Genomic DNA, 12,649 nt, shown 5'->3' with positions numbered 1-12,649 from the left:
TGATTAGTATGTTAGTATATTGCACACTGTCTCTCAGTAGACCGAGCACACATTCATCACACTCAGACTGGTACACAGAGCTGCACTTTCCAATATGTCTAAATACACTTTAATCACAGCTGGCCTGAGACAGCAGTAATAAAATAATATCTCCCTCTGCCTATAGGCTCTACTTATCCTATGATATATGAGCAGTGAGCCTTTCATTCACTGTGTGTGTGTGTGTGTGTGAGCACCACGCTGATGGTCATAAATGAGATTTGACTCCGACATAAAGCTAATGAACGGATAGTGATATAATGACGAGCCAATTATTCAGCCCCCATAAGGCTTCTAACTGACTGTGTGTGTATGTGTGTGTGTGTGTGTGTGTGTGTATTTGGCCGGGTAGCATTAGCTGGCTCATAGCTCCTGTTGTCTCTTAGCGTGGCTAATTTGATTAGCACTGCTCAGTGGTGGCGTGGGAGGAATGGGGCCAAAACAAAAGAGCCCTGAGTTAACAGAGCAGCTTGTGATAACACACACCCACATACACATATGTGCGCACACACACTCGCTCTAGTTTAATAGACTCACGTCTCATATCACAGACATACATTATAAGCCTCAGTGAGAACCAACAAAACTCCTCTCTCACATCTGCCAAGTATCTACACCCCAGAGAGAAACAGACAGATAGAGATAGTGAGAGTATTGTTACGCCACTATATCAAGCCCAATCAGGCCTAACAAGTGTTTAGACACTTTAGTCACTGAATTAGACATATATTTTGCACTGTCCCATATTCGCTCTGAACTGTGACCTCTCTTGCATCTCAGGTGGTCTTACGGGGTGTTATTGTGGGAGATTTTCACACTGGGCGGCTCACCGTACCCAGGTATCCCAGTGGAGGAGCTCTTTAAACTGCTGAAGGAGGGCCATCGAATGGACAAACCTGCCAACTGCACTCATGAACTGTATGTTTATGATTTTCTTTGCATTTTAATGTAGAAAAACTCTTAAAATAATGTTGCTGAGTCAATAATAGCATATGACAGCCATGTACGGTAGAACGCGTAGAGCTGTATAATCTAAAGGCCCATTTACACCAAGAACGATAATTATCACGATAACAATAATGATATAGTTTTAAAATCATTCTAAATGTAAGAAAATAGCAGAGTCCACATTACATCTATAACAACAACTGCACAGAGGAATGATATTGTTGGTTTTTTATTCTAGCTGATAACAAGCCAATCAAAATCCATCCTGCTTTAAAAACTCATCTTGCGTATTGTTTGTTGGTGTTAACGCCAATATAGTTAGCGTTATAGTTATCTATCGTTCTTGGTGTGAACAGGCCTTTAGCAGATTATTTGCGATGTATTCTAGCAGAATGTTTATTGTTATATCTTGTGAATTATTTACAGGTACTCTTGAATTTAATATTGGTTTGATTTTACAAGTAACAGCTGTAATTGTTCAGATTCAATTTAATTGAGGTACACTTACATATACAAATTACAAGGGGGTGAATATTTGCGGCACCATCTCAGGCCATGTCGCAAATATCGTAATTACTATATAACAACCCAGAAATTAAACTCGACATTATGTTTCAGTGGCAACACTTTAATGCCAACATTAATCTGTTCATTTGAGTAATCAATAGACAATACAACAAACAACAGTTGTTATGCAAATTATTATAAATGATAAATTATAATCAATTTATAATTTATTTAGCAGTTACTTCTAGCTACATTAAACTGTATTATATTGTCTTTCATTTACTTGCAGATTAGTATTGCATTATTAAGACATTAACAGTCAATTATAGGAATTATTATACAGAAATATTATGATTTTGCTGCTGAAGCCGCAGCTATTTTGGGTGTTTCCGCATGACGTTGCAGCAGTCAGGTGGTGCGAGTCTGAGTTCTCCGAAAATTCTGTTATAATAAACTAGTTCTGCGAGATTGGGGATGCTTTTTGCAAGTCAGAATATTGTAATTACGGTAATTACGGTGGACGCACCTGTGCGCACTAGCTATGTTTCCTACCAAAGTTGCAAATTCAACTTGTGCGCAAAATTGGAATATCGCATAAAACATTTGCGAATAAAGCAGCGTTTCCATCCAGTCGAAGAAAATAAAATCATCACTGTCTGATAAACTGGTGCTAAATATCACTAAGGAAAGTAGGAGAAGCCACTATATATAATTATTTTCATATATAATGAATTACTTAAACTGTTTGGGAATGATCTGGGAGGGAATTATACCAAACCACTTTGACGACAAACTTTGCTCAGGCATTTCAGAACAACCAAAATGGCATTTCAGATGCTGTGCAACGAGATAGTCCCCTGGTTAGTCAGTTATGCCATCCCATTGCGCAAAGTCATTTTTTATGTGTATGGAAGAATTTATTCGATAAACATGTTTCTATCGTAGTTTATGCGCAGGCACAAATTTATCCAACTCAAATGAGCGCACGTTTTTTATACACATTTTTAGGATCTTGCGCATCTTGGCATTTTCATCCAGAAGTTTTTTATGCGATATCCCAAAAAAGCACATAAAAATAGGTGGATGGAAACATAGCTACTGTTAGCTACATCTGCAGCACATGACACCTGTATGTACTGTAGAGTAAATGCATATATTGTTTTGGATCATGTGATTTGCACAGGTACATGATTATGCGGGAGTGTTGGCATGCCGTTCCTTCACAAAGACCCACGTTCAGACAGCTGGTGGAGGATCACGACAGGGTTCTTTCCATGACCTCCACTGATGTAAGAGCTCTAGCGCATCAAACCAAACACCTCAACTCTTATAAACCCAACTGTTAAAGCCGATTCTGATGTGTATGCGTTTGATCGTTTAGGAGTATCTGGACCTGTCGGTACCGTTCGAGCAGTACTCGCCTACCTGTCCGGACTCCAACAGCACCTGTTCCTCCGGCGACGACTCAGTGTTTGCTCACGACTCCTTGCCTGACGAGCCCTGCCTCCCTAAACATCACCACCACAGCAATGGGGTCATAAGAACATAAGGACACTCGATGGTTTGTGAGGACCTTTCGGTTTGCTGCACTGGACCGGCACGTAGCGGCAGCGCAGACGGGGCTCCTGGCTCAGTGTGGATCTCATGAAACGCTCAACGAGAAGCTTCAGACTATCCAACTGTTCACGGGTCTGAAGGATAGATTTCGCTCCTGTCCTTCAGCTCCTCCTTTTCTTCCAAATCATTATTCAGCTTTTTGTCTTCGAAAAGAGAATTCCTATTTTTGTATTCGGCCAGTTTCGTTTTTCCTTCGCGCGAAGCAGTCAGAAGGGACAAACCATTCCGTGCCTACCAAAAAAAACAAACAGACAAATTGCTGGACGGGATACTAAAAGAACGGATCAACGCTGTGTAACAGCACAGTTCTAGCAGTCACGTGTGGACAGGAAGTGTTTTTACAGCAATATCTGACTGGAGTGAGAATCAAACCCATGGCCAGTCTCTCCTCTCCACTCCTCACAAAGAACGTTTTCATCCTTTTTTTAATAAGAAAAGAGAGAAAGGTCTCCTAGATGTGAGATTTAATTAGAAGATATATAACTGTGTGCTTTGTATGTATCTTAAAGTTTTTATTGTAAATATATAGATATAAATATGTATCATATTGCAGTCAGTAGCAGTGTACTTTACAAAAAAAAAAAAAAAAAAAAGAAATAATGACATTTTAAGAGCAAGTGAGCATACACTGTTGAGATCATGTAAACATTTAATCTCAAAAAAGCAAAACAAAAGTTTTATTTGAATTAACATGTATATTTGTAAAGCTATTTATAGACATAAGGTTTTTAAGGGGGTCTAAAATTATAGTTGGGTTTTGGTACTGTAAACAAAGGGTTTTTCTTCTTTTAAATTTTGTAAGTTATTTACCACAGAAGTGCAAGATTTTATTTTTGCTTTTTTTTTTCTTCTTCTTCCATTTCTTAGTTTACATTGACAAGAATGTATGAGAAACTAATTGGCGATATCAGCAGAGTAAAATGATGAAATGATGAATTCCGAAACATGAAATAAGTTGCTTTGCCCGTATCTCAGTATTGAATTTCACGATAAAAGGACCACAAGTGCTTCTGCTCTTCATGAGAAAACTGCACTGATTTTTAACTCCTGTCAGACTCACACTTAAAGCACTTTTCATCGTTTTTGTATATTAAAAATCTCCATATTTGGGCTTCCATGCATGAAACATAAGCAGATCTGTTCACCATAACAGTGTTGGTTTTCCCTGAAGATGGGCGCTGTGATCCTTTCATCCATCTCTATGATATGAAGGAGTGCTATGTGGGTAAAACCCAACATGGCATTTAGATATAGATATGGTGAAACCATATTATGAGTTCGTTGCTCTTATTTGCTCTTTTGCTAATGAATATGTATAATAAGATTGAGGTAATCCTCCGGGTCGGTATGTTTGCAAAGTGCCAAAATCTTTCTCTCTGCTCTGAGTTTTATGTTAATGAGTACAGAACCGTTATTGCCATTCAACTCTAGCGTGCATGGTTGTCAGATGAGTGTCTCTGGCCCTGCGAATCGAAGCGAAGCATTATGGGATAGCTTGGTCGTGTCTCAGGGTGTCCTCAGACAATTGCATTCAAGCAGAACGCCGGCAATAATATATAATGGGGAGAAAAAGAGGATGATTCGCTTGCTGCTAAACTACGAAAACTGTAGATTTGATTTGAGATGACTGTACAGGTGCCGAGCGAAGCAGTCGCTCCCTCCTCCCGCAAAACGTTGAATTTTTGTACTTGTTAAGTGCCTGGGAGGGAGCCGAGTGGCTTAATATTGCGACGTACGGTTTGAATGTACAGCCACATCGATAAAAGATAAGCAGGGTGTTTCTTAAAACGATAAAGTCGATATTTGTACGGCACTTTGTTACCTTAATTCTCAGATTGGGTTCTCAAAGATATGGATGGCGTTGTTCTGTAATTTCTTCTACCAGCTGAGGGACATCATGTTCTGTTGGATACAGTGTTTTGTCCGTTATGTGTTGAGTTCTTCGTTTACTGTTTGGTGTGGGATGGCAGGGCAAGCGATCGCTCTCAGCTTCCTGTTTGTGTGCAACCTGTAACCTCCGGCTCACCTCCACATCCTCCGCTCTACTACTGACAGCCCTCTTGCATTGTTTCAAACATATCAAACAATGTTGCTGGTCCTTTTCCCTCCTCGTCACAAATCGACATTATTTATTTCCTTGTATTTATGTTTTATTTTGTTTTTCTTTATCCGTTTCCTTTCATGACCTTGTCTTGTTCAAAAGGCCAGCATTCCTTCATGCTTTTGTGTTTTAGGGATGGAGGTAGAGCCGAGATGCATTTAGGGGTTGAAGAAAGTTTTCAATGTTTACAATGAACATCCAGACAGTGTCAAAGGACAATGTGTTTCCCCAGCACTTTTAAAGTGGCTGGATGATGAGCAATACTGGTCTGATGTCAACACTCAACTTTCATTTGACGCATTTGTTCTTTTCCTCTTAAGCTCTATTTGATAGTGCCATTCAGCTCTTATTAGAATTAAGATATTAAATTAAGTTATAGATTTAAATTTGCAAATGGTTGTTATATGTCGATTAGATTTTATATAGGTGTGTTTTTTTGTTTTGTTTTAATAGGGATGAAAGCTTCTTTACAGTATTTTCTTACAGAAGAATTGCATTGCATTCCAGGTAGATTTCTTTCTTTACGCGGTGAGGTAACGTTTGCAGAATTAAAGTCATTCAGCATCTGCATCCCTCTCTGTTTAACAAAAGAATGGAATAGTTGACTAACAGTGTTTTGTTATTTTTCCATATCTCTGTATATGTGGAACATTCCGTTCTGTTTCAGTTGTGCCCCTTACGAGCTGTTAAACCTCTTTACACTCTATCAGTCTGTGCCTGACGGTATTATGCTGTCAATCAAAACCTTTTCAATAAACACAACAAAATGAGTGTTTGCTTGTCGCATACTTTTTAAATCAATACTTGCCACATTCACTATTATCACTTTTATTTAGCCAACAAGAGTGGGAGAGAAATTGATAAGCATATTATGACATAATCCTCAGTCATAAGTCTTGAGGAATACTAGTGATGGACTGAAATTTTGGCAAAAAAAAATAAATAAAAAATATATATATATATATATATATATACACACATATCCAAATGTGATGCGAATCTTTTCAAAGTTCACAAAACAAATTAAATTAGGTGCATTTCCATCAAGTTGTTTGAGCAGATGACGGTGGTATTGGTCAGTGTTGGGGGTAACATTACAAGTAACTCAGATTACTTTTTCAAGTTACAAGTAAAGTAACATTACTTTTTCAATTTGCACAAAATATTTATTAAAAAATAAGTTACTTTTTCAAATAAATTACGCAAGTTACTTTTTCACATTTATTGACTGACAGCTCTCCTTAACTTAAGCTCTCCTTTACTCATCTCATTTCATTCAACATTCAGTATTCCTCAAAATGAATAAAAACTGTGAAATGGATTCTCAAACCTGCAATGCAAACCTGTAATAATTAACTGTATTAAATTAAACATATATACTTTATGTATTTAATCTCACTTTATTAACCAATGTCTTTGCTGCTGACCTTCAGTGATCTGATTCAACCATAATAACAAACAAAAATAAAATAAGAGTGTTGAACTTAATTCTCCTGTATCCTATTCTTCTTTAATTCAGAACGGCAACACAGTTGAATTGTTAGTTTGAGCTGCGCCCTCTACTGTACAGGAGTAAACATGCATTTCCTTCAGCCTGAGGCTTTTTCATTTCACTTTTGCCAAGAAAGTGACTTTACATTTGTCAACTTTATTGTTGTTATTAAAAAACAAACAAACAAGCCCAGCACAGGTGAGAAAAAGTAACGCATTACTTTCCATAAAAATGGAATGGCATATGATAATGGCATTTATAATGGCAGTGAACAGAAACAACAAGTATGAAGATCAAGAAAGTGTCTCCATCCATCATAAACATACTCCACGTGGCTCTGGGGGGTTAATAAAGGCCTTCTGAAGCTAAGTGATGCGTTTGTGTAAGAAAAATATCCATATTTAAAAAGTTATAAAGTAAAATATCTAGCATCAGCCTACAAAACTATGCAACAATATGGTTTTTGGCTCTCTCTTTTTAAACTAATGCACGTTAGTAGTTAAGTGGTGCCATTAGAAACTCTATTGACAGCATTACGAGTCTTACTGATCCATCACTGACAATGACAAATGCTGTCAACAGAGCGCAAGTTGCTAATGGAACAGAGTTCGGAATAAAACAAAAAGTTTTAGACTTTGACAAACTGTCACACAAATTGCATTTGTGACTGTGAGTGTTTGTTTGCTGGAGTCCTGCCGGCTCTCCAGAGCTGAAAGACTCAAATATGTCCTGAAGGGGAACATCCTGCTTCCCCAGAGCTCTGAAGAGACTCATTCAGTGTGTTTAGTGTGTGTGTGTGTGTGTTCGTGTGCGTGGACTTTACTCTGCAGCTGAAGAGCTCCTTTCACAAATGTGTTTGAGAGAGCCAGGTCTAAATTGGTGTGTCTGATTCAGAGCTGTGTTTGCTCAGGGGGAGGCTTTGCATCCCTCATTCCTTTACACCTCTTTTTTTATTCTTGCAGGGTTCTCTGACTCCCACAAACCTCAATTTCTCTCATTTTCCCTCCCCAAATGTCATCTTTCATTGCTCTCACCATATTACCAGGTCATCCCACTGTGCAGTAGTTTGGATGTAACTGCTTAAGGTTCACTGAAAATCAGTCACTTACTAGTCAGACTCCTCAAAACCAGACGCTCTATGGGATTTGTCAGATTTGTAACATTTCCATAACTATCTGTATGTTACAAAGCGCTTTACAAACTTTTGGTTATATTTCTGCATAATTAGTTTTGCTGAAGGCAACTTCAATGAGGACATCTGTTTATGTACAGATGCGTAATATGTTTGGTCATGCAGTGGCACTAGTGATGCTGAAGTCATCTTAAAGAGCGCTGAAGGAATGAGCTGTGCATTGCTGCTGACAGCATCGGTGGCATGCTCTCAATGATCACAGAAAATCAATTAGGCAACAATTTAAATTTTCCTTGAGCTTTTCACATGTAAGCGGTCATCATACTATACTATACTAAGAATATCTTATAACTCTCAGAACTGAATACTTCCTTGTTAGTCTAAAAACACGCTTTTATTGTAACAAGCCCAGATAACGACTTGTTGTGGAATGTGCCTATCATAGATAGGTGAAACACCGCCTCCGCAGAAGAAATCAATGCCTACTTCATCATTGCAACGTTAGCCCCGCCCAACGGCGTGTTAGTGAGATGACGAGGAGAGAAGAGCAATACAGGACTAAAAATAACATTACCTTTCAAAAGGATCCTAATGCTAGGTATATGGTTATTTATTTTCAATAATGTGAATGTCTCAGTTGAGCTTTATTTATTTGTATTCGGTACATTTCACTGTGGATTCTTTGGTACATCAATCGCATTTCGGCGCAGGCTTTGCAAGCAGACTGTTACGATATGGACTCGACAGTAATGCAACAACATGTCAGTAACTGTGTTCATTCTTTGTTTCTCTTAGTAGGATAAAAAAAAATCTGTTATTTAACTGTTATTAAATTATATATAGAAAGCAATAAAAGAACACTCTCTTTACAATCGCTTGAGCTGTCAATCAAACAGAGCTTAGTTTATCAGTGACTGAGTTCTGGACTCGCACCAAAACTCCCATTACATTACATTTATATATATATATATATATATATATAATATATATATAATATATATATATATATATATATATATAATATATATATATATATATATATATATATATATATATATATATATATATATATATATATATATATATATATATATATATATATATATATATATTATATATACATACATACACAACAAATAGCAACACAGCGAAAAGTATTTCTAATATGTTGGACCTTTTATTGAGAGTAGCCCATATTTAACTGTTGAGATGTGCCTTCACGAGCACCTGTAAGAGCTTTTGTGACATTTGAGTCGACGGAGGCGTCACATGCGAAAGGTGCATTTGCAAAATATGCTGTATTTTTGTAATTGTAGTATAATTGTAATAATAGTGTCACAGAAACAACATACTTCACCTTTAAACATATCAGTTTAGGACACTAAATCAGAGTAAAAAAAACACCATGGCATCAATTTAAATGTACGCCAGAAGTATTTTTTAACTAATAATTAAAAATAAGTACAACATAATTAGTATTAGCAGCCTATTATAAATAAAAAAATAGAATGTAATTATAAAAAATGTTTTTAATGGTTAAAAACAAACAAAGTTGGGTTGAAAATGGACAAACCCAGCAATTGGGTTGTTTTAACCCAGTGGTTGGGTTAAATGTTTGCCCAACCTGCTGGGTAGTTTTATTTAACCCAACTACTGATTAAAAATGACTATATGGCTGGCTTAAAATGAATCCAAAATAGGTGAGAAATTAAAAATCAGACACATAATTACTAGAGGCAACAATAATAATCAAAAGGTGTACATTTATTAATAAGCAATTTAGTAAATGTTTATTGTTTATTATTAATTATCTTATTAATAAATGCTCATTTATTAAACATATTAATAAATGTTAATTTCCAGCATATTTTGGGTTACAGGGATACAGTAATTTTTATACAACAGTTGAGTTAAATAAAACTACCCAGCACGTTGGGCAAACATTTAACCCAACCACTGGGTTAAAACAACCCAATTACTGGGTTTGTCCATTTTCAACCCAACTTGGGTTGTTTTTAACCCAGCATTTTTTAGAGTGTAGGCTATAATAAATAAAAATATCAGTAGGCTATTCTTTACAAAAAAAAAGTTGAAATTATACAAACGCAGAGACTATCGATTAACATCCTCTGATAGGCCTAGTTACAGTAGGACAAGTTTTGACAAGTTTACATAAACAAAAACAAAAAAAATCCCTATGGAGAAAATGAAATATATAAAATAGATTTAGTTATGATTTTTTTTCCCATTTGGTTAAGTCTAGTTACTTTTGTATAAAAAACAATGTGATTTTCGGTGATCGAGATCTGGCAGCAGCTCATTTTTCCTCTTGGGCAAGCTATCAGCTCACAGCTTATCCTGCCCATGTAATTTGCCATAGACCAGCAAACCAATGAGAACGCGGGACAATGATGACGTTACATAACAAAAGCACGAAGGCGCAAAAGCTGCTGTAGATCAGCTTACCTGGAATTCTCAGTAACTGGCAGATTTAAAGAAAATTACCATCGTTTGGCAAATAAATAAATTACGGACAGTTACATATGCATTACCAATCCTGTAGGCTTTATGGTACACCTCAAACAAGGGATTTAATAGTAATTTATAATGTTAATATTAATTGCCGAGTCCATGAATGGTTTGGGTATGCAGAGCATTCGCAGCTTATATGGACCGCACGCCACTGATGACGAGATCACTGCTTTCATGCACTCAACAACATGTCTGTGACCAGCTACAGTGTTCATCACTGCAACCTTTCATGCCACAATCTAAATATAATGCCATAGATCTAAATGTAATGCTATAATTAACACTTTTCACGATTAATTAACCTTGAGAGCTGTAATAGTAAAAACGTGCTAAAAGAGAGAGTAATACTTAGTTATTACATATGCAAAGATGTTGGCCAATCACAGCAGTGGGCCTTTACATTGAAGTCTCACAGCAGACACGCCCCTTAAAACAGAGCATTCAAATCATTTGTCAAAATGCCTTTTATTTCTAAATTATTTCTTCAATCTTCCAACTGCTTACACAATGATGGTGTTCAAAACCCAAGATGATGGACAGCTCACAGGGCTTCAGAATTCTACTAATGCAAAAGCTATGTGTTTGTTAGAGCTGATGATAGACCACAAGATATCTGTTGGTACTCCACACTGAAGCTTTCACTGTGACTGGATCCCACAGTGCTTCATATGTGGTATAAACACTGTGTAAACATACAAAAAATAGCAGACTCACATGCATTTCAGGGTATACGAGTACACCTCAGGGATCTTTGTAATCAGCAGAACATAATATATGTAGTTTTCAGAATTAAAGAGGTCATATCATGAGAATATACTGTAATATACTGTAACTTTCAGAGCTCAAAACATTCAAAAGACAATCTTTAGCTGCAATAACTTGATTGTTATGAAATCCTTAGGTTTCTGACTTCACAGAGGCTTTGCAAAGAGAATGATGGAGTGATGCAGAATATACAGTATTGGAGTCAATAGCAACTGCAATCATAAAAATCAATTAGATTTGTTTCTCCAAATTGTTCAGCCCAAAGTAATAGTAGTAGTAGTAGTAGTAACTGCTTTATTCACCATGAAGTCAACATGAAACCATCAAGTAACTCTTTTTACAACGGGCAACCTGTCAATCATGAGATCACAGCAATAGCGAACCTCAATGATCCAACCATTAAATCAATTCCCAATGGACAAAAATCAAGATCCTACATTTTTTCTTGTTTGAGAAGCCATTTCATTAGGATATGTCACAATAGGGAAGAAAAGACTTCGGTTTTATGACATCTTTAAAGGTGCCGTAGAACGTCTTTTTAAAAGATGTTATATAAGTCTAAGGTGTCCCCTGAATGTGTCTGTAAAGCTCAAGATACCCCATAGATTTTTTTTTTATTCATTTTTTTAACTGCCTATTTTGGGGCATCATTAACTATGCGCCGATTCAGGCTGCGGCCCCTTTAATTCCTCACGCTCCCCTCCCCCGGAGCTCACGCTTGCCTTAAACAGCATAAACAGTTCACACAGCTAATATAACCCTCAAAATGGATCTTTACAAAGTGTTCATCATGCAGCATGTCTAATCGCGTAAGTATGGTATTTATTTGGATGTTTACATTTGATTCTGAATGAGTTTGAGGCTATGCTCTGTGGCTAACGTCTAATGCTACACTGTTGGAGAGATGAATTATAAAGACTGCAAGTGTTTAAAAAATGAAAATATGACAGTCTTAATAATGACAGACTATGAATACAGTAAGAAACGATGGTAACGTTAACCACATTTAACAGTACATTAGCAACATGCTAACGAAACATTTAGAAAGACAATTTACAAATATCACTAAAAATATCATGTAATCATGGATCATGTCAGTTATTATTGCTCCATCTGCCATTTTTCGCTATTGTTCTTGCTTGCTTACCTAGTCTGATGATTCAGCTGTGCACAGATCCAGACGTTAATACTGGCTGCCCTTGTCTAATGCCTTGAACATGAACTGGAATATTCAAATATTGGAGGTGTACATATTAATGATCCCGACTGTTACGTAACAGTCGGTGTTATGTTGAGATTCGCCTGTTCTTCGGAGGTCTTTTAAACAAATGAGATTTATATAAGAAGGAGGAAATAATGATGTTTGAGACTCACCGTATGTCATTTCCATGTACTGAACTCTTGTTATTCAACTATGCCAAGGTAAATTTAATTTTTGATTCTAGGGCACCTTTAAATGAAATAATGCAAATACATTTTCATGGCTGGTAAAAACTCAAAATGCCTCAAATGCAAA

The 12,649-nt window shown here is 36.7% G+C and overlaps 1 protein-coding gene across 4 annotated transcripts in view; it reads left to right on the top strand.

Annotated features, from left to right (window-relative positions):
- The window catches only part of fgfr3 (fibroblast growth factor receptor 3), a 54,756-nt gene extending 48,792 nt beyond the window's left edge, over nucleotides 1-5,964 (top strand). For all 4 annotated transcript variants that reach the window (XM_067385789.1, XM_067385788.1, XM_067385786.1 and 1 more), the window contains exons 16-18: nucleotides 820-957; nucleotides 2,678-2,783; nucleotides 2,876-5,964. In XM_067385789.1, coding sequence (XP_067241890.1) covers nucleotides 820-957; nucleotides 2,678-2,783; nucleotides 2,876-3,043 — 412 coding nt within the window. In that variant the 3' untranslated portion in view covers nucleotides 3,044-5,964. The remainder of the gene's footprint in view (nucleotides 1-819; nucleotides 958-2,677; nucleotides 2,784-2,875) is intronic.
- The last annotated feature ends 6,685 nt before the right edge of the window (nucleotides 5,965-12,649 follow it).

The sequence above is a fragment of the Chanodichthys erythropterus genome, chromosome 5 (genome assembly GCF_024489055.1).
Source record: "Chanodichthys erythropterus isolate Z2021 chromosome 5, ASM2448905v1, whole genome shotgun sequence".
Taxonomy (NCBI): Eukaryota; Metazoa; Chordata; class Actinopteri; order Cypriniformes; family Xenocyprididae; genus Chanodichthys; species Chanodichthys erythropterus.
This window is presented reverse-complemented; position numbering and strand designations above follow the sequence as displayed.